General features: G+C 43.1%; 1 protein-coding gene across 2 annotated transcripts in view; it reads right to left on the bottom strand.

Annotated features, from left to right (window-relative positions):
* The window catches only part of GABRA4 (gamma-aminobutyric acid type A receptor subunit alpha4), a 387,346-nt gene extending 365,151 nt beyond the window's left edge, over positions 1-22,195 (bottom strand). The window contains exons 1-2 of one of the 2 annotated variants that reach the window (XM_085643308.1): positions 21,785-22,195; positions 21,473-21,591 (exon numbers count right to left, since the gene is read on the bottom strand). In XM_085643308.1, the coding sequence (XP_085499434.1) occupies positions 21,473-21,591; positions 21,785-21,876 (211 nt within the window). In that variant the 5' untranslated portion in view covers positions 21,877-22,195. The remainder of the gene's footprint in view (positions 1-21,472; positions 21,592-21,784) is intronic. The other variant, XM_085643309.1, reaches the window with a different exon arrangement.
* Positions 22,196-27,258: the final 5,063 nt, after the last annotated feature.

Raw genomic sequence — 27,258 nt, 5'->3', positions numbered from 1 at the left:
GTGCGGACCACTTTTATGTCTGGTGTCAGTCTAAGGGTGGAGGAAAACTCCTGGCCCTTACCAAACCTTTGGGGTAAAAGTTCTCAGAGGTCACCCTACCCTCTTTAGCAGCACTTCCCGGGAGTTGCACTATAAACTATCCCACAGTGCCCCTCTCTACCTAAATCCAACATGGCTGAGTCCTTTGTCCCCAGATCAGGGCTCCATGTGCCAACCCCCCTCCCCAGAGGTGTGGCTGTGATAATCTGACAACCATCCCTTGTGATCTCTCCAAACCAATTTTACTGCAGGTCTTCATCTCACTGGGTTTGGAGTCAATCTGACTAAAGAGACAAAGAGAGGCCTAGGCCTTGGTGTGAGATACATCAGCCAGTAAAATGGTAGGCATCTTATGAAGCTCAGGAAAGGGCTGGGCACAGCCACTCAGGCCATCCTGTTCAAGGAGCAGCAACATCGCCTCTCTCCACACCCAAGCCTTTTTTTCCACTGTCTAGGAGCAACCACATCTCACCACAGGGGAGCCATTCAACGGTCTGGTGACACAGGCAGAAAGACGTTTTAAGCATAGAAATGACAACTTTCTAACTGTTTAATTTCCAAAATAGCAATATAAAATCTGGCTTGGCCATTAATTTGTATTTTAGATTACTAATAAAATGAGTCATTAACTCATGTTTGTAGCTGCTCCGAAACTAAAATCAAGCACTGTAAGCTGTTGTAGTGTAACCCAGTGTTTTTCTAATGAGATCCAGCCTTGCCACTGTAAGAAATGGCTTTGAGATATATCACTTCCAGGACATGTAAAACATGTCCTACTTTTTAAATGCCAGGCACTCTACCTTATGGAAATGTAGTGCCTACCTTATAGATGACAAATTATTAGAAAGGAAGGTTTAGGCCTGGCCAAAGAGTTCATTTGCAGTTCACGTTTGCAAAGGAAAGCCTGGAGACATGTTTTTTAGTGCTACTTTAGTGGGTGGCAGGATTACTGCTGTATCCTACAAGCAGTATTTAATTAACAGGTCCTAGATACATGTAATACCATATACTAAAGACTTACGAGTAAATTAAATCTATCAATCAAGTGTATACCAATTTTAACATGTTGAGAGCACAAGATGTTTACCTCTGTTTAGCAGGGGTAAATTGCTCATGGCCAACAACAAAAAACAAGCATTGGCAGTGCCAATAGGTCTAGTCGTATATTGGAGTTTAGTATATAAAAAGTATTAAAGAGCAGTGGTAGCAAAATGGAAAACAAAACCCCGACAATGTGAACAGAAAAGGAAAATAAAATCTACAGTATTTTTTAATAACACACAATGCTTAATATTACTAAAATAAAATGCTCTGTGGTTTTTTAATGTCATTTTTATGTTTCGCTATTTGATATAGTTGTATTAATAAGCCCAAGAGAACCAGCTTTAATTGGCCCAGGTCCTGCTGGTGCTCACCATCATTAGCTCTAAAAAGCTGGTGCTAAAACAAGTGCATATTGTTAGATCTGGGGGTCTCTAGTTGGCAGGGTAGGTACCACTGTCCAAGGAGGGACCCTTGCTTCTAGTCAGGGAAAGGGGGATACACTGTTAAGATAACCCCTGCTCACCCTCTAGGTAGCTTGGCCTGAGCAGTCTAGGCTATCAAAGGCAATGTGTAAAGTATTTGTACCAACACTCACAGTAACACAGTGAAAACACCACAGATTCACTCCACACCAGTTTTAGAAAAATAAGGTATCTTTACTAAAAACTTCACAAGACCAAATACTACATACAAACCAACATATAATTCAAAAAGGTTACTTTAAAGATAGTTCAAGAGTTTGCAGAAAGTACTCCAGGATGTAAAAGTCAGTGTCTTGCACAATGCGACTCTCAATGCACAAAATGCGACACTTTCGTGCCCAACAGTACCTGTAGTTGCGATAAGGTTCCCAAAAGCTATAACAAGGAAGATGGCAAAGGCGATGCGATACTCCTGAGATCCTGGGGAGGCTTTGCAGCAGCCCGGCTTCACGCAGCAGAGGTGGATGCGCCGGCTCCGATCTGTAGGGGGAGAATGCGATGACTTTGGCTTTCGTTGCGTAGGTTTCTTAGGGGGAAGCTTCACGCACAGGTTCGATGCGACACTCTTCGATGTGGCACGATGCGCGGCGCAGCGTTGACTTCCGGCGCCGCAACTCTCGATGCGCCACGGAACGAGACTCTGCGTCGATGCACGCAGCGACTGGATACTTTCACGCATCGGCAGTGGTGCGGCCCGCAAACTGGTTCTGCGACGACCCTCGCAGCATCAGGAATCTTCTCGCATCGGATCGATGCTCGACGCACTCGGTGATGCGGGGACTCCGGGTGCTGCGATGACGCCGCGATGAAATTCTCCTCGCACTCTCGTTCTTGCGACACGCAATCGGATGATGCGTTGGGTACCAGTTACTCTTTTTCACGCTTCTGCTTCCCAGCTCCCACAACACAGCAAGACGACCTCCTGAGGCCCCAAGACTGGGCAAGCACTCCAAGGCAGGTCAGAACTCCTTCAGCAGAGTTCCAGGGGAGCTGGTGGTGAAGTCCTTTTGTTCCTGGGACTTCTTAACAGGGAGCCAGCTCTTCTCAGGCCCTTGGAGATCAGAATCAAAAGAAGGGGACACAGCAAAGTCCTTCCCCTCTCCTTGGCAGCAAAGCAAAACAGCAAGCAGGCAGTCTTCTCCTCTTCAGTCCTTTTCAGCTTTCTCCTTGGCAGAGGTTTCTTCTTAGTTCCAAAGTGATCTAAAGTTTAGGTGTCTGGGGTCATCTTCTTATACCCCTCCAAGTCTTTGTCTCTCTTTGTTCCAGTGGGGGGATTCCCCTGCTCAAACCGGTTCCTGGGTGTGCTCTGCCCTGGAGCACCTGGTTCCTTTCAGAGTGAGGGGCAGGGTCGTTAGCCGCTCAGCAGGAGGTGGAGCCTTCTTTGTGCCAGCAGAGGCAGAGTCCTCAGCCTGGCCAGCAGGGGGTGGAGCCAGCTTTGTGCTGGCAGGGGCAGCCCTATTCATACCCAGGGACTACTCCTCCCACCCATCTAAAGCAGATCTCCCTATTCACCCTGCTGCTGACTCATCCAGGCTCCTGGAGCCACCTGGCCCATCACATGACACCAGTCAGCCAACCAGCACACAGGCACACAGGAAGGTTAAACAGGAGAATAGCTACTTTCTAAAAAGTGCTATTCTCACACAGTGAATTTAAAAACCATCTTGCTAAAAAGATGTATAATTAAATTCTGAACACAAAGATACCAAACTTGGATTTTCTATCTTGCCCTTATGGGAAGATAGGCATGTAAACAGCCTCCCCCATTCTACCCTATGGGCAAGATAGCCTCTCAGCAGTGAAAAACGAAAATGGCTGTAATTCACTACCAGGGCATGTTACACACCTCAGTACATGCCCTACCTTTCAGATACACTGCACCCAGCCCAGGGGGGTACCTAGAGCCACCATAGGGGTGCCTGACATGTACAGAAAGGGAAGGATAAGGCCTGGTCAGTGGGTGCACTGGCCAGGTCGACATGGCAGTCCTGGACTGCACATAGCACTGCAAGCAGGCCTAAGACATCATTTTAGCGCTACTCCTGTGGGTGGCACAATCAGTGCTGCAGCCCACTAGTAGCATTTGAATCACCAGCCCTGGCACACTCAGTGCACTTTACTAGGGGCTAACAGATGAAACAAATATACCAATCATGGATAACCAATCAATATAACAATTTATACAGAGAGCATATGCAGTTTAGCACTGATCAGCAGTGGTAAAAGTGCCCAGGGTCCTATTGCCAACAACCACGGGTCAGAAAAAATAAAGGAGGAAGAAGCAAAAAGTTTGGGGATAACCCTGCAAAAAGGGCCGTTTCCAACACATATACACTGCGATTTACTTCCAGCCACACCTTACATGGCTCCAGCATCTCTGCCCATGTCCGCCGGCAAAACGGAAAACAAACCCCGACAACGTCAATAGAAAAGGAAACTAAAAATGCTCTACCATATAATTGAATCAATAACAGGCAATGTTTAATATTAGTAAAATAAAATGCTCTGTGGTTTTTTTATATTATTTGTAAGTTTGACTGTTGGAATAAAAGTCATACTGTAGTTACCATAAGGATAATTCATAACAGATGCACGTTAAAACATAAACAAAGGGACAGGGCTTTTTTAGGTCGGAATTGAAGTGAAACTGCAGTTAAGATAATGATAATTGCTAACAGATGCACGCTGAAACAGAAACAAAGCCACAGAGCATCTTTAGGTCAGAATGGAAGTCAGACTGCAGTTACGATAAGGATAATTGCTAACAGAGGCACGTCTATGTAAGCAGGGGCCATCACACGCTACACAGTGTGATGGCCAAGCTAAATGCTCACTAAGTGAAATCACCAGAAGGAGAGAAGGGAGGGACTTTTACAACCCAACACCAATACAAAGGATACATTTTTGAATGGCACAGCTAACAGCCTATAGAAAGCAGTTAATTTTTTGATACACATAGAATACAATACAACAGGTCTTGCAGACAGCGCGCGTGCTGTCTGAGTTTGACCTAAAAACATGTCCAGAAACAGAAGGCAAAAATCTGTGTGACCCTGCAGAAAGGGCACATTTCCAACAAAAATCTACTTGGAAGGTATAGTCAGACAAAATGAAAGTAAGAGATATAATGAAGAAATGAGAAGTTCTTATATAACATATACTTGTTGACAAATTGTCGGAAACTGCACATCCAGATTAGCTGAACTAGCTTTAAAATGTGAAGTTGTATTCATTTTTGGAGAAACTGGGTAGTAAAGCACTTTTTTTTGCAAGAATGGTTTCCAAGCATTCTGGATAGTGGCCTACATCTCCCCAAACACTCCTTGGTAGGAGGGGCAGGCTTGTTTGACGAATCATGGAAATATTAGAAAACTGCATTGGTGCCACTTCAGAAATCACTGTAAAACATGTGGCTATACAACTTAATTGAAAACTGTGTTGTAAAATGCACATCTGTCTAACATTTTCTCAATGGCAATTGGTGGGGAAATGTACAGAAGAAGTCTGTTTTGTTTGCTTCATCCTTACTCCACTTTTCAATAGCTAATTCTGCCCCTCTAGTTTCAAAGTTCTCCCGTCACAGAATGACAAGAATTATGGCTCTCTCTCTGATTTATCAGACATAGGAAAACGCATGCCGATTACGGCCCCTTTTACACAATTTATTATGCCACAAGCAACAACACATTTATGACCTTTTCCTTTTTTGCAGCCCAGGTTGAAAGGAAGTAAGCACTCTCAATGGCATTCCTATTTAAAAAATGACAGCTTTCTTTTAGTGAAACCTTTCTACCAATCACCAGCCTGCATCTGGGAACTAAGGCCCCTATTCACAAAAACATTGTAAAGTACGGGTGAAAATGTATCTTGGGATAACTCAAAGAATAAAAGAATTCACTGGTTGGGTAAGAAAACTGAATTTACTAAGGCTCTTTTTGAGGATATAAAAATGGTCAGAAAGGTAGGTTGGGTTGGGTTGGTTGGGGAACTAATACTCTAACGGCAATTGTTTAGTCATACCCTTCAAATCCCCTGGCCTGGTAGAGACAATTCAGTGTAGAAGTAGCCTATTAAACACTCCCTCTAATCAAGTCATATCTCTCCCACTTAGTTATTTCTACTGGCCTCTGACTTTTAACGATTGGCCACAATCCACCCCGGTCGCGGTCTTTCACAGACTCGGGAACTTCATTCAACTGTTACTAATTTTAATCATTTTGCAGCATTCAATGGAATAGACTGACTTACAGTCAGGCCTGAGAAGTCTGACTAGCGTGGGTATTCAGTTTCCTATAGCTCCAACATTTGAGGTCCAAGATTGTCAACTGCATTGTAACGATTTATTTTGAAATGTGGCAGCATTACGTTCTAAGGTGCTTCTTCCACTCTGGATTCATAACTAATTTCCATACTCTATGTTTCCAGGAGACCCTGGCTCCCGACACCATCCATAGGAAGGGTTTTAGGACATTTCACCTACTGGCAGTCCCTTTGCAAGCTGTTAGAGACAAGGGTGGGCTGCCCATCTTTATATCAAATTTATTGTCCTATGTAGCGGTGAGATCAGAAATTAGAGCTACACATTATCAAATAATAATTGACATTTTTAATAATCTTTATTTTGCGCTTGTTAATTTCTATATCAATGTTTCATTACCTGATACACTCAAAGTGTTATCTCAGCTTGATCATGATCTTGAAATATTATGTTGTAGGGAAGGGAAGGAGCTCCTTATACTGTGGGGTGGTCATTTTAATGTTAATTTATGTCCTCTCCCGCCTAAAATGGTCGGTGGCATGGTGGATGTACACGACACTGATCAAACCCACTTTCTTCATAGTGATTATGGAGTGAAAATGAATTATCTAATGTCAAAGTATAATTTTGTTTTTGTCAGTGAATTGTGTATCCCTCCCATTTCATTTATTTGCACATTTAACAGTTGAGGTCAGAGCACGGTTATTGATTACATTCTTTCTTCCAACAAACTGGGTATGTTTTTATCTCATTTGACCACTCATGCCATATCAATGAGAGATCACTACTCACAGAGTGTAAACGTAAACCGCCTGTTATGGCAGAACAGCACTCATCCTGAGCGAACCATTGACAAGATTGTGTTAGACACCCGCAACAAACTCTCACTACGTTGGTCTCTGTTCAACTGGGATAACTTTTTTGTAAAACTGGTTATTGATCATAAGGAGGCTTTTTGATCTGTTCAGCTAATTCTTCTAATGTTGCCGACATCAAGTCAGCTTTCCACAGTGGTTCTTGTGGGATTAAAGAAGGATTAACCAGATCCTCACCTCACTTCAGCCATAATAGTCCAGGCTGGTTTGACCGTAAATGCTATTCTAAAACTCATAAGCGTCTTCCAGTAGCCCTTCACAATACCTCATGGTGCATCCTAGAAGTGAGAACTTGTAGACGCGAGTACAGCCTAGAATTGAAACAAAGGAAATTAGCATTAAAGAACCCTACATGGGAAACTTTATTGGAGGTCAGTGTGGCTAAAGATTACGCAGCCTTTTGGGGGTGTTGTTAATGCCTCATTCTTTAGGGATGATAGAGCCTCTGAATAGAGGTCACCATCAATGAGTGTGATTAGGTGTCCTACTCCTCCAAGATTTACTCAACCTCAGGTCTGGAGTACCAGGGCGCCAATACCATTGCTGCTGAGGGTTCTCCATCTGACATCAGCAATTTAACTTCCTCCATTGATTAAATTAATAGGGTACTTATGGGACATAAGGGCAGCAAAATTCCTGGCCCGAATGACATGCCAATGTAGCTCTATATGGCTAATATTCCATTTTTAGGCCCTAATTTGACCATGGTGTTAGGGGCTTGTTGCAGCTCTGGTATTTGGAATACCTGGTCAGAGTCCCTGATAGTGCCCATTTGTAAGAAAGGGGATCGTCGTGATCAAGCTTATTATCACCTAATTTTACTACTCATCTCCGTGGTGAAAATTAATAGCAGAATATTACTGAGCAGATTTGAAGAGTGGGCAGAGAGAAACAAAATCCTTTCTGACTTGCAGTATGGCTTCTATAGGGTTATGGGGACAATAGAACAGAGGCTAAATTTAAATTTGCTAATTGGAAAAAAATACCCTTATAAAGAAAGGCCATTTATTTTTGCCATTTGTTGACTTGTCAAGTGCTTTTGACTGTGTTCTGCATGACAAATTGTGGAACAATTTGGCAGATGGCGTAGACCACCCGGTTAGACCTGGATTTTTCAGTGGGCTTTATCCCCATACTTTTTGGTTTTTGGCCTCCTGTTTCGGGCCCGTTTTTTGTTGGCTTTATGAGTCGGGAACTTTACCACTGCTGATCAGTGCTAAAGTGCATATGATCTCCATGCGATTTGTATTTATGGATTGGTGTTTCCATGATTGGCTTATTTTACCCACTACTAAGCCCCTAGTACAGTGCACTGTGTGTGCCCAGGCCTGTAAGACAAATGCTGCTAGGGGGCCTGCAGCACTGATTGTGCCACCAATGCAAGCAGCCTTTTGAAAGGGTCTCAGACCTGCCACTGCACGGTCTGCATGCAGTTTCTACTGTCATGTCAACCTGGCAAGTGCATCATCTTGTTAGGTCCCAACTGTCCCTTTCCTTACATGTGAGACACACCTAAATTAGGCCCAAGGTACCCCCAGGGGCAGAGTGCAGTGTATGTAGCCTGGACGTTTAAAACTGCGCATGAAGACATTTACAGGGCTACTCATGGGGGTGGCCCAATCAATGCTGCAAGCCCACTAGTAGCATTTGATTTACAGGCCCTGGCACACTCAGTGTACTTTACTAGGGACTTACCAGTAAATCAAATATGCCAATCATGGATAACCAATCATAATAACAATTTACACACAGAGCACTTGCGCTTTGACACTGATCAGCAGTGGCAAAGTGCCCAAAGCTCTGAGCCTGCAAAAACGCAGTGCAGCTTACCATCAAAAATACAGGAGGTAGAGGCAAAACGTCAGGGGAAACCACGCCAAGGATGCCCAGCCTAACAGCCGACTATGCTATACTTCTGTCCTACACTGCATCGGTTTTACAGCAGCCACTTAAATGTTTTGTCAACTATATGCTTGATTTGGTTCTGAATGTTAATGCTGGGAAAACATACATAATGAAATGAGGGAGAAAAGCCATGAAGTTCCATGACTTTTTGATTGGCAATGTCAAGTTAAACTTTACCACTGCCTTCTCTTTGGGGAATTTTGTTTGAGGCTTGCAGCACCTGGAAACAGCAACTAATTACAGAAGTTGCATGTTAATAAATCCACTTCAGCACTGTTAAAGTTGCTAACAAACTTTGCAAGAAACACTAGATAGAAATTCTAACCATATACAAGGCCAAATACATGTCAACAGCCTTATACGGGACAGTAATTTGGGATTACAGTAACTTTCATTCGCTCCAGATTGTAGAGAATGGCCTTTTTAGAAACCTTCTCTCTGCCCCTAGGAGCTGCTTGTCTTTCATATGTCACCCCAAACTCAGGCTTCATTTTTAACTGACGTGATCAGAAGCCAACCTATTTTATTATGGCACAAGATATGGACCTGTGAAGGAACAGTTTTAAATCGCAAGATTATTAATGATTGTTTTAAATTGTCTTTGGTTCACCAAATCCCCTTGTTCAAATCTATAAAAGTAGCCTGTTTGGAAATAAGTACTGCAGAGTACTTTGAGAACCCTGACACCCTTCACCACATCAGCAGAAGAGGTTTAAGGAAGCAATGTTTATCCCTGCTCAAAGAACGTAGATTATCTCTGGAACTAGTAAAACTAAGTGTAGTCAAAAACCAAATGATGCTTATCAATGACGGCATGCAGTCTTACCTTAATTCTGTACAGAATTGCCAACATGTTTTTTTTTTTAACACGTTTTAGTTTAGAATGGATATTTTTTACTGTCAAGTTACATTACCCAATATTAATGAGTTTTAGGATGTTCTGATTAAATGCCACTGTGATCATAGATCTAGCCAATGCAAGCTGCATGTAATTTCTTTTTACATTTGATAAGGTCCTCTGGAAACGTTTTAAATTGCCTATTTTGCGTGATTACAATTTTAAACAATGTTGCCCGCTTTATGAGGGGACCCAGGGGGAGCGGAGCGCGAGCCAGTCTCCCCCTGGGTGGTTTCGCACAAGGGAGCGGCCACCCAGGTGCGGGGTAGAGTTAATTAGGGAGGCGGGAGGCGCGAGGCAAGAGGAGAGGTGATAAGTAGAGGCGCTGTGGGGCGGGAAATTCATTGTGATCAAGGGAGTGGGGAGGAAGGGTTTTTGAATTTGCCCCACCCACCCTTCCCCTTTTTTGTGTTTTCCCTTTCCCTCTACGGGATTTTTCTTCCAGGTTTGGCTACGGCCAGGCCTGGGGTTTTTTCTTTTTGCCACGATAAGACAGGTTTTACAGGTTTTTTCGGTTAGCTAGTTTTTCTGGTAGGCGGGTTTTTGCTGGGGGGTGGGCAGACTGGAGCGGGATTGCCCATCCTCCAACGGGGGAAGTGGGGGACGCAGTCATGGGGACGGGAAATGAGAATGAGGGGGATCTATCAACAGGAGTCATTGAGTTGTTTTTGCTTGGGGTCTACCTTGGGGTTAGGTTTTTACAGATGTCAGAGAAAATTTGGGGATTTGATTATCAGATAATGGAAAAATAGTGTTTAGAGAAAAATTATAATTTGGCACCTGTCTTAATAAAGTGGCCTTTTTTGCTAATAAAGAAGTGGTGGATTGTGAGTTATTGTGCGATGGTCTTGAGACAACTAACCTGTTTACTGATTTGTTGTAAACTATCTACTTTTTTGTGGTCTGTGATCTACCCTAGGAAAAATATTGTTAATCACAATGAAGCGCATGTTGTGTGATGGCGACTTTATGATCTTTCCACATTTTATTTACGAGGTTTATTGTTCACATTGATGTTATCTTTTTAATTGTTAATTTTGTAACCTAACTGGTTATGACTGTGTAATGTATTCTGCACTGGCTTTATACTTTATTGTATTTTTATAGTTCCTTTTGTGAAAATCAAATAAAGCTAATATTTATTGATGGATTTATTTATGCCTCTACCTATGCATACTTTTCTGTTTTATTCAATCCACAAATATTCCAAGACGTATGCTAACAAAGAGGCAACAGGCACAGCTTTTCTGGCATACTTCTGGCAGTATCATGTGTGTGTGAATATATATATATATATATATATATATATATATATATATATATAAGTGTCAGTCACCGTACAGTCCCTTTAACATTGGTTGTTAGTAATTTGGTATATGACCAAGGAGATGCACTAACTCTTTTCCCCCCCCCTTTTTTTGTGCCCTAATAGATGTCTTTATACACATACATATAGTCATTATGACAACCTACTAAAATCTGCCGTATGGGCAACGTGTAAGTTTGTGTAATCAGCATTTTTGCTTTATCACTGTTACATGTTGATTTAATCCACATTGGATTTATATCCTGTTAGGACTGTGTTAACTTTATAGTCACTTGTTGCATTTTCCATTTGTTCCGACATATTGATGTATTATACAGTTATCTAATGTATTCTACATTTGCTCCGATATATCGGCAATGAGATCTGTTTTCTATGTCTATCAACAAAATTTTGCACGTGATACTGCACTGGCACTTTAAAAATTCAGGCTTCGATCTATGGCGCCATGTGAACAAGGCCTCCAGTATGCCGAAACGCGTCATGGCGGTGGTGCGGTTGTGTTGGACTGAATAAAGAAAATTTGCACTCACTACTGGGTCCGTGTTCGTCTCTTGTGCGAGGATTATGTGGAAGCTGTGAGACGATTTCTGTGGCATTTCATTCACCGTGAGGCTTCTACGGTGTGTCACGGACCCCTTCTTCAACTTGGGCCGAGCAGCAGGAAGCACTATTCTGGTAACGTGGAAGTTCTACGAGTTCCTAGTCGGAGCATCTGTAGTAGCCCCCGAGCAGCCAGGAACTATTCCTATCATCAGCCAGAGGCAAGCCTGCTCGGAATTGCAGGCGGTCGTGAAGACTGCGAAGGTAGGATCTGTGGCGATTGGCTCGGTGAAGAAGTGTGTTTGTCACTAGTACGTGCATCGCTATTCAGCGCTGCTCAGTGTGTGTGACGTGAACTCTTACAGTATTTCATTTTCAACACAGACGCGCCATGGCCGCCGGCGCTGTGAGAAGCCGCGAGGAGGCGGCATCGGAAATGTTTGACGATTCTCCCGTAATAGAGTCCGAGTTAACAACTCAATTGGAGGTTCCTAAGGTGGGCAATACGGATTTAAAAGAGCTTTTTAAAAAACTGGAAAAGGCTATGCGAACCGAGACTTCAAAATGGTGGGAACATCGATCTTTGTCACGATATCTTGAGGTGGGACGCATACCACGCGGTTTGCGTATCATGCTGGCACCCAGCTACGAGAACCCAGACCCCAGAATGCTGGCAGAATGGGCCGAGTGCAATTTAGAATCATCGGCTAAATTACTAAAACTTCTGGTGAAATATGCAGAAAGCGATCGTCTAACAACACAGATCAAAATAGATGAACTAAATGACCAAATTTCCAGATCAGGTTCCTCAGATTTGGAGAAAAAATATCGAGAGGAGATGCTTGTTCGCCTGGCTAAAGAAGAGGAGACAATAAAAAAGCGAAAGGCCTTCAAATTTCAGAGGGACAAACTTGATTATCAGAATGGCCAAATATTCACGTTCGCTAGGAAATTGGACTCCCTCAAGAAGAAGGGCAGCACAGTTCAAAAAGTATCATGCCCTCCAGGGAACAGAGACAATGTTCAATCCTCGACATCTGTGTCTGACCTAAGTTCATTACCAGGCAGTGAGTCAGACAACAAACAAGTTGCCTCTAGCTCGGAATTGGGGTTTACACGATTTACACTGGCACAGGAGGTGGACTGCCTGCGCCAGGACAGACATCAAACCCTAAGGCCACGCTCCCAAAAATCAAAAACAACACGAGAGCAAACATCAAACGAAGGGAACGAAGGCAACACCGCAAACACAAGCAGCGGTTACAAATCACAGAACAAAAGAGGACAGAAGAAATGGATTTGCAAGAAAGCAGTACCACCCCCAAGCCCCTTTCCATCATCAACCTTACTGAAATGAAATTGAGTACCAATGAGGAGAAAACCCTAGCTCTTGGTCTTTCCTTTTGCCCTGCTAATGACTTCAACTACGGGCAAACATGTATAGACCTGTATAAATACGTACGGAAACTTAAGTTACGCAAGTTTTTTAAGATAAACAAAGTTGAAGTGAGATCAACACAAAAGGAGGATTCCTTCTGCGTATCCAGCCCACCAGTAGCCACTATAGGTGACTTCAACCTTTTGTGCAATCTTCAAGATCTTTATGATGAGGGCCAAGTGGACGGAGCAGCACAAGCAGAACCTTTCCCCCAAGACCAATAAACCAGGCATGACACCTTTCAAACCCAAATCTACATACAACCCCATAATGATTCATGACAATATCGATATTTATAATGAAATGGTGACAAGTCAACTGAAAAAATTGCACAAGTCCACCAAGTGCACTCGTCAGAAACAACAACATTGGAATCATGGCTACAACCAACTAATGAAAAGAATACAAAACAATGAGAACGTGATCGTCCGCCAGTCGGATAAAGGCGGCAACATTGTTTTGTGGCCACGTCAAATGTATGTAGAAGAGGCTCTAACTCACTTGAACGATAGATCTTGCTACAGAAGAAGTGAGTGGAAAGTGGTTAAAGCAGCATGGGGTGACTTTTTCAATAAATTACTGGCATGGAAGAGCGCTGGTTTACTTAGTGCTGATGAATTCAAATTTTTGAAAGTGAATCATCCGGTCATCCCTGTCTTTTATTTAATCCCCAAGATTCACAAAAATGTAACGAAACCGCCAGGTAGGCCAATTATTTCGGCCAGGGGCAGCATCATGGAGGCTTCCCTATACATCGATTACTTTCTGCAGGAACACGTAAAGCGACTGCCCTCTTACCTACAGGATACAAGTGATTTCTTGAGGAAAATTGAAAATATTGAGTGGCAGGAAGATTATTGGCTGATCACTCTTGATGTAACCGCATTATATACCAGCATACACCACCAAGACGGGATGAAGGCGGTAGAACACTTTCTGAGAACCCAACCATTGCACATGATGGACCACAGCAAAATGATTCTGGCAATGATTTCTAGTTGTCTTAACAATAACTATTTTTTATTCCAGAATGTAATATTTCAACAGCTAAGAGGCGTGGCAATGGGGGCTTGCTTTTCCCCAAGCTACGCGTGTTTACACATGGGCATGTGGGAGGAGCAAGTCCTCCATAATCGCTTTAGCGATATCATGGCGGAAAACTATCGTTGTCTGGTATCGTTATATAGACAATTTATTTTTAATTTGGAAGGATTCAGACTTAGCAGCTTCCAGGTTCCTTCAGGAAATTAACATCAACCAATTGAACCTGCAATTCAGAGCCCAGATGAGTCAAACAAGTGTCAACTTCTTAGATGTGGAAAAATTTACACTAAATGGTAGACTCGAAACCAAACTTCATCGTAAAAAGACTGCTGGAAACAGTGCTCCATGCGAACAGTCATCATCCAGAGCACCTCATCCGCAGCATCCCCTATGGAGAGATGCTGCACATCAGGCGTATCTGCAGCATTGATGAGAACTGTTGGTTATCCCAAGAGGAGAGAAAATGAGGTTTTTAGCAAGGGGGTACACCCCCTCAGTGGTAGACAAAGCCATTTTTAGAACCAGATCTCTACCAAGAAACCAAGCGCTGAGCCTGAAGCCAGATTCCAAGTCAGCCATTAGCCGTTGTACAATTCCGGCAGGTGCACCCAGACTTATCATAACGTTTAGTCGTCAACAAGGGATATTGCGTAGAATTTTTAAGAAAAATTGGGGACTCATACGCAATGACCCGGTGATAGGTGATACCTTACCTAATACCCCTGACATTACATTTCGGAAAGCACGCTCCATGAGCGACATGTTGGTGAAAGGCAGCACTGAGATAGGCACCAACAAAGGCAATTGGTTACAAATCAGCAAGGGGTTCATTAAGTGTTCCACCTGCAAAGCTTGCACTTTGGGTAAAAGCACAACATCTTACGTATCCCCATTTTCTGAAACTCCATGTAAGATCACTAAAAAGTTAACTTGCAAGACTGATTTCGCAGTATATGTGCTGGAGTGTAGCTGTGGCCTGCAATATATTGGCAGTACCAAATTGCAGGCTCAAAAACGTATACTCCAGCACATGAGGGCTATTACCAACTATGACGTATCTTACCCAGTAGCTAGACACTTCAAGGAGAAATACAACAGTAGTCTAGAACATCTCAGCTACTTCGTCATTGATTCAGTTCCACCACTCAGACAAGGGGGGTGGAAATCGAGAAGCCCTACTAAGGAGATTAGAAACACAGTATATCTTAGAGCTAGACTCTAAAACACCGAATGGACTAAACTCCAGCGAAGATTTTGGGTTTTTATCAGTTGATTTAATTACTAAGTGTCAGTCACCGTACAGTCCCTTTAACATTGGTTGTTAGTAATTCGGTATATGACCAAGGAGATGCACTAACTCTTTTTTTCCACCCCTTTTTTTGTGCCCTAATAGATGTATTTATACACATACATATACTCATTATGACAACCTACTAAAATCTGCTGTATGGGCAACGTGTACGTTTGTGTAATCAGCATTTTTGCTTTATCACTGTTACATGTTGATTTAATCCACATTGGATTTATATCCTGCTAGGACTGTGTTTACTTTATAGTCACTTGTTGCATTTTCCATTTGTTCCGACATATCGATGTATTATACAGTTATCTAATGTATTCTACATTTGCTCCGATATATTGGCAATGAGATCTGTTTTCTATGTCTATCAACAAAACTTTGCACGTGACACTGCACTGGCACTTTAAAAATTCAGGCTTCGATCTATGGCGCCATGTGATCAAGGCCTCCAGTAGGCCGAAACGCGTCATGGCGGTGGTGCGATTGTGTTGGACTGAATAAAGAAAATTTGCACTCACTACTGGGTCCGTGTTCGTCTCTTGTGCGAGGATTATGTGCAAGCTGTGAGACGATTTCTGTGGTATATATATATATATATATATATATATATATATATATATATATATATTCCACTGCAGTGAAAACCATCTGGAGGAGGGCCCTCTGTTGAAAAGCATATTTTTTTCTTCACTGGAGAAAACATATTCCCCTTCGAGAACGCCCTTCATCTACAATCCCATCAAATGTGGGCAGGAACCATTTTCCTAACTACCCTGGAAAGGAACTTATGCCAGCACCCTGTTGGAGCAAATGACTGACCATTTCGAAGTTCGATGGGGTCAGATTGAAGTTTTGAAAACTGGAACTAATTAACCTGTCTTTTGATGTTTTAAAGATTCTAATGTAAGTCATGCTTTTAAAACACCCTCTTCCCACCCTTTAGTGGCATTAACGAGTGCAGATTTCTCTACACTTGTCGTGGTGGAGTAATCTGCATTCAAAATATGCCTGTCAGGAACCCCTTTGAAAGTTCCTGTCACACATAAAAAAGTTTGGAGTAGTGCATATCCTGATGACCCGAGACTGGCTTTGATTGCACCCCAAAACAATAGATTGCTCCATGCTGATGAGTGTGAAATAGAACAAAGCATATTTTCAAGGATATCCAGAGCGTATTGTGCCATCAATGGATGGCAACCACCTGACTTACTGTGATAGGTCTGCAAAGAAAGCTCAAAGTGTTTGGTGAAAACTGCAGTTGTAAGAAGTTGACATTAAACTTGGAAAAACTAAAGATTCTGAGCTTTACGAAAAAGAGGAGGAATTCCAGCTGGTTCCTAGGCTCCATAAAACGGAAGATGGTTAAGGAGTACTAATACCTAAGAATTTGTTTTGAGAAATGTATGAAGTGGAAAATACTCCTGGATGCATTGAGAATTTGGGCCCTATCCTCGGTTAGTGGCCTGAGAAAATTTAACAACACCCATAGATAAATGATGGATAGACCAGTTCTGAAAGCTTACATGGCTATGGTACCTCCTCAGTTCTTATATGGCGCTGAATTACTATTCTTAAGTGAGGGTGCCAACATAGTAGTACCACTCCCATCCCCACCGGTATCATCCATAACACCCACACCCCTGCTCAGTGTGGTGGGACAGCTGAACACCATGGGAGTCACAACCAACTGGGACAACACACATATGGAGCATCACCATAAAACTCCCCCCATAGTCATAATGTCCTGGAATATAGCTGCTTTAGGGACCAGGGGGGCATCTCCAGAATGGCAAACTTTTATTGACCAGCACGACATTTGCCTTTTTCAAGAAAGTGGAACCTTTCTTCCATCTAGGGTATATAAATTATCATATTCCGGCCATAAGAGGGGGCAAAGGTCGTCCATCTGGGGGGGGGGGGTTACAATCTGGGTCAGACAGGCCACTTGTCCAAAAGTACGAGAACTTCCAACCCAGAACAATGATATTCTTGCCATCCGGCTAATGGGGGGGTCCGCTTGGGAACAATGATGTTTACAATGTCTATGCCAGGGGGCTTAGTGGGGGGGAAGAGATCCGAAGTCTTACCTTCACTAGATGCCCTCTTAGACAAATAGTCTCAAGATTATTTAGTGATAGTCACAGGGGATTTCAATTCGACCTTTGAGCCCCTGGGCATTGAGGAACAGGAACTTGTGATGGAGGAAGACGTCCTGTGGGGAATCATAAACCTTGAACTAGAACCCATCAAACATTGGTCAGATGCTGCAATTCAAATTAAAGCTATAACCTTAGAAAAGGGGCTGCGGGCAGCTAATGGGGTAGGCAGGGAAACATCACCAGAACTTTTCCTGCAGCGAAGGGGGTTCGCCAAGGATGCGTACTAGCCCCCACTTTAATTTCTCTTTTTATCAATGCAATTGCGGAGTTTTTATCATCAGTTCAAACCGATGCCCCAGTCCTTGCAGGCTCTGCAATTCCCATTTTAATGTTCGCTGACGACACTTTGATCATTTCCAAAACCCCAGTGGTTTACAAGGAGCGTTAATTCTTTTTGAAGAATTTTGCTCCATAAGGGGACTAGAGATCAATGTGTCTAAGACGAAATGTATGACTTTTAACCAACAAAGATCCTTCAAGGGCAATATATTCTTAGATAAGAAGCCTCTCGAACAAGTCAACGCTTTCACCTATGTGGGGTTATCCTACAAAAAAGATATGAAATGGGGGCACCAGATAGACACCGCTTTGCTAAAATACCGGCAATTAGCAGGTGTCATACATAGAGAGTTTGTCGCCTCCCTGACAACTATCAGTCCTGCCCTGCAAATTTATAATATGAAAGTGGTTAGCTCAGTGCTATACGGGGCGGAACTATGGGGGTTCGAAAACCTGTCCAAATTAACACTTGCTGAAAACAGATTCCTGAGACATATTACCAACCTCCCCCAAAACCCCCCCGGTTTTCCCTTTGTTACAGGGTCTGGGTAGGAAAGTGCTAGTGAACTTAGCAAGGCTGCGCCCTATCTTGTATTGGCGCAGAATATGGTGTACGGCAGAACTGTCAGCATATGCTGCAGGGCTCAGGGATGTAATCGCATCAGATCAGTTTAAAAAGATCAGCTGGCTGAGAGAGGTCAGAGTTTCTTTGGCGAGTATTGGTATGTCAGAATTGTGGGATAACCCATCATGAAGCAGATTCCCCCCTAAAGAGATCATAAAAGAAACATATTGGGAAGTGACTTACGTCAACAAGCACAGAGATAGTGACAGTTCATCATTATCTGGGGCTTTCTTAACAATGAAACTTTGGCCTAGTCTGGAACAGTACTGGTATGCTATTTCCAAACCTTTTGATCGGAAGTTGTACTTCCAATTCAGAGTGGGAACCCTACCAGTAAGAGCATACACAGCTAAGTGGGCTGAGTCAGGAAACAGCAAGTGCCCCTTTTGCAAAATAGTGAATGAGTCCTATGCCCACGTTGTGTTTGTCTGCCCTGCCTACACAGGTCCCAGGAAGGCGTGTCTGACTCCAATCTGTAGAAACCTGGGCACTAGAACTTGTAGTATTGCTTTAAGAATATTGTGTACCGACACGTCGCCATGTATCACAATAGCAGTAGCCAAGTTCCTTAGCTGGATGTGGATAATTAGATCATGTTCTTTAGATGTTACATGAAAATCTGCCAGGTTTTATTTATCTGAGTGTTACCAAAATATCACTATGGCGTTGATTGAAGTTAAGATGTTTTAGCCATCTATGTATTAAGGCTCTTAATTAACTGTTGTGTCACGCTCCTTCTGAAAACTTTTGTAATGCTCTTGATTGAATCACATTTTGTATGTGATTTTAAGCTTTTAACATTATGAATAGTGTATTTTAATCCTTTTAATGTGTGAAAATTCATAGTTTTTTTTATCTGTGACTGGCTTTTATGACAAAACTCTTGAATAAAGCTTTTTTTAGATTGGATTTGCTATTCTTAAGTGGTAAGAGGAAGTGGGATGCTGAAGAAGGGAAATGTGTAAAAAAAATAAAAAGTATTGTCCCTACCCAGATCCTCCATGAGCCAGGCAATAAGATTAGAACCCGGAATGGTATCATGAGAGTAAATGGCAAGTATGGAACTAATAAGATACTGGCAATGCCTGGGCTGTGAAGAGGACCAAAATGTAACCTATTGGTGTAAATGTAAGATCCTACAGAGTGAAATGAAGTGGGCAAAAGGGGATCAGAGAAACAGTTGCTATGGCGTGTAGGAAATTGAGGGTTGAGGTATGTCAGCAGAACTTTCATCCTACCATAAGAAAGAAGGAATTTAGGATATTAGGGAAATAAATATCATGGGACCAGGATAGACAATGCTTGGAAGGGAAAAGATCTGTATGTTTTATGATTAAGTCATGGCAAAACGGCCAAAAGTTCCCATATATGGATATACTTCCCAAACGTTGGTTTAGGAAAGAACTATTAAAAATAAGGATTGGGATTAATCCAAGTTATGTGAATGATAGGATTAAGAGGGCCATGACAGACAACGAAGGAAAGTGTACCTGTAACCTAGGCATAAAATGCAATATTTTGCACATTTTACTAGATTGTCTAAATGTTCTTGATGCACGAAAACTGTGTTTACAGCCAATCTTTCTTAAATATGAGGTTAGGAATCGTGCACAGACAGCAGACTTGTTAACTGAAATGCACTCACTAGATGTAGCATGTGCAATAGGGAAGTGTAGGCTTGAAGCTAAAAAGTTTTTTTAAATGTGTAGAGCTGATGTTTAATCACTGGTATTGATTTGATGAAATGTATACCAGTTTTATACATGGTTCTTGGGATTTAAATAATTGCTATATAGATCATATTCTAAGAAGATCTTTAATTGGAATCAGAGTTTTATACGGTAGTTTATAGTTTGAGATGGTTTTAAATCGAAGACTTATGTTTGTATATGTTTAAGGACCTAATGTCTAAATACACAATCTTTTGACTGACTGAGATTTTGAACACAATAGACAACTGAAACTATCAGAATGCATTTCAAGACCTGTTGGAGGGAGGCAGTGTGTTCCCCTCCCTCATTATTTACATTTTTATAAGGATATTGGGTTGAAGAACCCTGTGGATGCACCTGAGCTTGGAGTGATAAGGAACCTGATGTAGTGAAAGCAGCTTACCATCCTCCCACAAACCAATGGATTGCTCCTTGCAGATGAGTGTCCGTTAGCACGAAACAGGTGCCTAAAGCTATCAACACTGGGTGGCAAACGACTGAAGACTGCATCTACCAGAATGCTTTGGGAGACCTGCAGCATGCAGTGACCCAACACCCCCCACACCCTGTTTATTTTTTAATTAGATTGGCTGACAATATATATCATCTCACTTTTGATACGTTTCATGTAAAATGCCATTTTACGATTCATATAATAAATTGCTTAAATTAAAGCAATTCGTTTTAATCACATTTGATTAATGGTGTGTTAATGAAAACAGAAGCGGAAAGATCAAACGGATTTATTGGTGAAGAAGGTTCATAAAGTTTCCGGCGAGACGATGAGGACTGTGATCTCTGCCCTCCTCGGCCTGTCTCTGACATGGGAGGAACGAGGCTCCCGAGTCCTTAAATGATCTAAGATAAACCCACGGCCCTGCCCCTAACCAAACGCAAGTGTTGAAACACAGCCGTGTGTAAAAAGAAACACATACGTGTGTTTTCTTAACAAGTCATGACAACATTCAGAAAAAAAACGCGATATGAATTCGTCTTTAAAAGCCCACCGCCACAGGCTATATTGCTAAATTTCTCCATTAGTGATTTAATTGAGTTAGCTCCTTCAGCCTCGGGGGGGGGGGGGGGGGCGCTTGCTCATGCACAGACCAGCAAAACTAAAGGATAACACGGCATATGTTAAATTGTGGGTGTAGCATGTCTGTGTTTTCGGGGCGTACAAGCTACGCGCGCTCAAGGATGTCTAAACTTAAGCATATGATGCACATTTCGGCACGCATGTGAGCTCAGGTGCATCACGTGTGTTAGGTAACGAGCACACGCTCCGGGGGAGCGGCAACACATTTGCAAAGACGACTTCAGGCAAAGCCGTATCTCCATTTTAAGCGTCGACCACTACTGCATCCCCCGCGCCACTGCTAAAAGAAAAGCAGCCTTTTCAGGCTTCGACTTGACAGAGCGGCTTTATGATAATATCAGTTTGCAATATGCATTGGATTTACACAGCACGTACCTAAAGGGGTACTCCACACAGACAGACAGACAAACAGACAGGACTGCACAGTACTCGGTGCTTGAAATCACCATACCCCCAAATCCAGGACGCAGCCTGTTGTCATAGCCGTCCAGCAGACTGTCTAGGATTCTGGTGAAATTCTCGGGGTACAGTTTCTCCTCCTTTTTCGCCTGCCCTGGGGGCTCAGCAACACTGCGGGGGGGAAAAGATGCACGGAAACTGAGTTAGACAGTGGCGGGGGAGGACGCTGCAAAGCAAGAAGGCTGACAAACTGCGACTCTCGTTGCTGCACTCACTCACAGCGGCAAACACAGAGGCGAACCACCGGGCACACACGCCCAGCACTGGAAGGTGGACAGCGCAAGGGGGTGCCCCTGGTACTCACCAGGCAACCAGGCAAAGTAGTGTGTGAAGGGCGACAATAGGGAGGAGAGAGTTGGACATCGCAGCTGCTGGCTCCTTCCTGGCAGAGACCATCTTTGTATGCCATCCTTTAAGGTTCGAAGCTGCTCGTTATGCCATGCCAGGTCCGGCTAGGAGACACCCCGGGCGGCGGCGCCAGTTGGCAACGGAGGACGGGCTGTTTATTTCATGCGCTGTACCGGCCCCGGAGGCTCCCCGATCTTTTCGCGCTGTAGGACAGGTGACCCCGGATACCGATGCCTCTGACCTCACCCTCCCTGTCAGTCTCTACCTGCGCCAGACGCCGAACGTGCTTGCCAGCGCCTCCCGCTGTCCGGGGTGGAAGGAAACAGGCTCGTCTGTGCTGCTTTCGCTTGCCGATCCCTCCCCGCCCACCACACTGCAGCCGCGCGTCCCGCCCCCTCCCCATTCCTTCACACTACTCCTGCCATCGGAGCCTGCCACCAGGGCTGCCCACTTAGGCACAACCAGGTTAAAATGCCTGTTTATGTCGCTGGCATATATCTAAAATTGTTTAAGGGGCAACGTGTGCACCTCCGCGAATGCACAACAGGGATCTGAGCTCGGAAGATCTCTCTGGGGTCGGTGGTCCCCACCCTCGCGGTGTGTTTCACTAGTAACGCTCTGGAGCACAGCGTCACTTTCACCCACGCTCACCTGCTGCAACAGGTAGCCCAGAAAAGGTGAAGTTACCCCGTTCTTTGCATACTTTCTTCACAGGTCAAAGTTTGCCTGCACTGAGTTTGGCTAACGTTTCACCGAGGGCCAAAGGCAGACTTCGCAGCGCTTCACACACGTTTCCTCCGCGGTGCCTCTCTTGACACGCTAACTCTCTCGTCGCCCCACTATCTTATTTTACGACCCAAGATGTAACTCGTTTTCGCGGCACCATCTTGAAAATGTTTATTCTCTTTTGTCTGTACGCTAACATGTTGCGGTAGGCGGTTGGGGGCCTTCGCCTCCCCAGCCATCCGTCCTGCGCCCGTGAACTTCACACGTGTTCAGTGCCTCATAGCCTTCGCTGCGTCAACGGCTGCGAGCTGTCGGTAAACACAGCCTCTGATGCAGAGCGCCTTCCCATCTCCGTGTGACGCAGACTGCTGCACAAACCCACTCCATTAGCCCTCTGCCCAGATGTCCTATTTATAAAACGTTTAATGCAGGTTATTGTTTCTTTCGATAGGGAAGCGCTCGGTGTAAAAAGGCACCGGGGCATAGTACGTACATTGTATTGCAGTAAAAAAAAATGTATGCACACAGAAAAGCGCGTGCGTGCAGCATTCCATAAAAGTGCAATATTCGGTTTTCATTTTTGTGCGATTAATAGGAACTCGGAATGCACGTGCATAGATAGCCCTCCTTGGAATGGGGCACGTGTGCTAATAGAGATCTTCCTGCTGCCAGTGCTTCCGGTATTGACCATGAGCTGATATGTGGCTAGTGATGACTTGAGTACTTTTGAAAACCTTGTTTACTGTATGCAGTGCGTGAATGTATTCTAAAACAACTATTCTGCTCAGCAATTCGAAAAAATGAGAGCACGTACTTATGATATGCTCACAGAAAGTCTAGAGTAAATCGTTTCGTGCGCTCTCAGACCTTGACTCGTCATGCATGTCTGTGTCCGCCGAGATATGCTTTTTTGTAGAAAATGTCGAAGTGCCGAACTTGCAACAGTTTCCAAAGAGTTTAGGCAACACTTGCAGAGTGAGGGAAGATACTGTTATTTAGCCAGATTATTGTAGGAAGAAATCAAGATGGTAGGAGAAAGCACTTACTATATTTTCACAAGAACAACACCCGATATTTTTCTTGCAAATAGACAATTTCACCAATGAGCCATTTGTTTAGAATATTACTTTCAACAGATACAAAAATAACTAAATACATCAATGTATTAGGGGGCCGATCCTATGCGATCGCATGATAAGGTTTGTGAACGAAAGCCCCTGTTTTTGGTGAAATGGGATCATAAGTGAGGCTGTTTGTGGTATAACTGCACCTTGTTACTGGGCCACTTGTACCTGCTGCCGAAGCGTTTGCTACTGGGATCTATATGAATCCTGCAGTCATATGGGTCAATGCCACCTCGTCTGACTCAACCATGTCTCCTTCCAAGGTCATTAAAATGTGCACCCTGTGACTTGTAATAATAGCGCACTAAGAATGAACAACATTTGCAGTACTAAGAACTAGACATTCCATTAAAGTATCGTATTTGTGAGGAGTCCAGCTTTTAAAATGTGAACCCCATAAATTGCTTGACTCTACTTTTATTTAATTACTTCCACTGAGGGTTGAGGCTTCTACTTTCCATAAGTGGGCATCTCTGTAATGCATGTCTACCATGGCAGTTACAGCCGCACAGGTGAAAGGAGTGTGAGTTAGTTACCTTTTCTCATTGTTCTGTGTACCCAGATAGATCCTTCTTGACCCTCAGGTAAAGGGAGGCATGCATCAATTTACCAACTAGCTTGAGCAGAACTCGTAGAGAAGTTGTATCCCACGCGCTTCTCTTAAACTTACTTGCAGAGATTGTTCATTGGGAATGTAACATGTCAGAGACTGTCAGGTATTATGATTTATAGTTGGGAGTTCTGACAACTTTTCACTCTAAGTGAACACACACAAGAAATCAACACTGTTATTTTTAACACTGTATTTTACGCCAATTTTAGAGGAGACCAAAAGGCAGAGTATTATCGAAGAAATCAATAAAACTAGTATCTACAAAGGCACAGAATGTAAATAGTCAAGAAAATGATATATTATATGCTGCTTTTTTAAGGATCCATTCATGGGTAATCTTTAGGATCCAATATATGACAATCTATGCAAAGGAATTATTTATATATTGCCACCACTCGTGTTACTGAGCTTCATCTAGCCAGTCTACATTCCAGTCACCGAGACGGGAATACACTATGTCTCTATGGACCCTTAGTTATGACATGATGGCCTTGATGCAAGCCGCTCTGCAGCAAACTGTGCTAGTCTCTGTTATTGTGTAGGAATACATCAAAGTTCAGCCTGTCGCTGTGGGAGAACTGTGAAAAGTTAATGTATGCTATCCAAATTGTCTATTTTGAGAAAAATAAAACCTCGTCCCCCATGTTGTCAGCTGGGAGAAATAGCAGGTCAATTTGCTTACAATCCATTTGTCTAGCACAGGAGCTAAAAAATCAGAACACATCACATCCATTCTAGGTCACCTCCCTTGGATTCCCCCTGAAAGTGACTTCAAGATTGCTTAACCCTTCAAAGAGTATATATAGGCTAACCTTCATATCTGAAAAAAACTTCTATTCACCAGAGGCCCCAGGAACAATAGCAACAAAAGCTGACTAATTCCTAAAATTGCAATATTCAAAAGAGCAAAAACATGGAAACAGGCTAATTCCTGCCTAGCTCCCAGGATTTCAACTCTATCCCTGATTACATTAAGCTGAACCAGAGCCATGTATTCTTTCATTAGAACCAAAAATCAATTTCTTTAAAATATGCCTACATCACATCATTCCTATTTCCTCTTTTCATGCCTTTCATCAATGTAAGCTATATGTACTCTTCTCTTAGTTGTATGTAAAGTGCTTCGATGACCTAGTGCCTAGGTCCATACTATAAATACTACTAAGACATACATGCATATTCTTGTTAAAGCCACTATACCTTTTCCTAAGCATCAACCATTCAAATGATTACTTGACTATATGAGCCAGAAGCATGCCATCAGAGTGAATGATATATGCAACATGCATTGTTGCATCAAAATGAACATAAATGCATTAGCTATTGTCATGGCTCACATGGCCCGAGGCGTTGATAAACAAACAGGTTAATGCACAATATATGGGAGCACCTAAAACACTTACAAGACAAGGGGCCACATTTTGCATTGCAAACAGGAAATTGGTCCGTTTGCGACAGCAAAATTGGTCAGCCCCATTTACAAACCCTATTTTTGAGTCAGTAACCTATTACCGACTCGCAACAGAGGGTTTGCACCTCGCTATTAGGAAGGGGCGGGCTGGGGGGCATGGCTAGCACCCGTGAACGATGGCGGCATCTCCGTAGCTCTCCCGGGCGGCGCGGAAGATGGGAAGCCCAACGTGACTCCCTGCAGCGACTTTCTCCGGGGAAAGCATGGGTTTCAACTTCGGAACTGATGTGGAGCTCGTTTCATGATTCTGGACACCCGAGGCTGCCTGTGGGTATTCTTTTTCTTTGACAAATGCAGGACGCGCCGATACTCGGCGTTACAGCCACCATTTTATGTAAGCGCTGACGGAGCTTTGCTCCTAGCGTTTCTCGCCTGACTACAGTTTTGGCAGCTTAACTTTCAAGTCTTCTTCCTTATCAACCTGCTATTCATCACGCTATGCCCATTTAACTTATACAAGTGTCTTGGCTTCTGCTAGTGCGTTTTTCAAGCGCTTTGGGTTTTCTGTCACCTCAGCTTGTTATTATTCATTCACAACTATGCTGCATTATGTGTGGACATCACTTTGAAGCAACTTTCTTCCGCACTTAAGCAATTATGGGCCACACCTTATTTTCACTCCTCTGCTTCGTGCTTCTATTTACTACATGACTGCATTGTACGAGGTATTAACTTCTGAAAAGGCGGCCGCCATTTTGTGAAGCTGCTGACGGAGTCATACTCCTAGCAGTTTTACATTGAGAGAAGGAATTATTTCTACACCCTCTGCCGCTTATTGCTTCATTGCTTAATAACTTGCCTTGGATTTCTCAATTATATTATCGCAGAGCCGATTTCTTCATACTTCTAGATGCCATTGTTACTTTTCATTGTAATTCATTTTCCTTCAAGCTGAAGAAACCACCTGTTAGATTTTTATGTAGTTTACTTTTGCTTGTGTACCAAATGCTCAGTTCATATTTTCTTAAATAGCGCTTTTGTTATTGTGTTTTTCATTTCTTCTTTCCAGAATCACTGTTGTTTTTGCAACTAGAAATGACACTTTCTTCTTTTCTTGTCATGTTTTCCAGACTGTTGTTACACCACATTGTATACTTAGTCTCAGACTTACTCACACATATGTCTTTACTCTATCGACTTTACTAACCTCTCACATTAACTAGCTATATTGCTTGTTCTTCTGCTGGGATGTTTTGTCTTTTTTTTCTTTTTTTATATAACTTGTTGTATCTTTGGTTGACCTCTTTGTGTGGCTCTCATAGGAAAAACTCTTGTTTATAGCGCTCAACTTTACTGCACTTACCTGTACACAATTTAGTTCGTTTACCTGTTCTGATATACTCTAGTTGCATTTGCCATTTCTTCTATGGGTAGAACATATAAGGAGTTACGCAAGCCTTCTCCAACTGCTCATAAATTTCTTCTTCACACGGGTTCTAGATATCAGTGTCTAGACATGGATGACTCCTCTGATCCCTCTGCTAAAAGTTCCTCTT

This window comes from Triturus cristatus, chromosome 2_2 (genome assembly GCF_964204655.1).
Source record: "Triturus cristatus chromosome 2_2, aTriCri1.1, whole genome shotgun sequence".
Lineage (NCBI taxonomy): Eukaryota > Metazoa > Chordata > Amphibia > Caudata > Salamandridae > Triturus > Triturus cristatus.
This window is presented reverse-complemented; position numbering and strand designations above follow the sequence as displayed.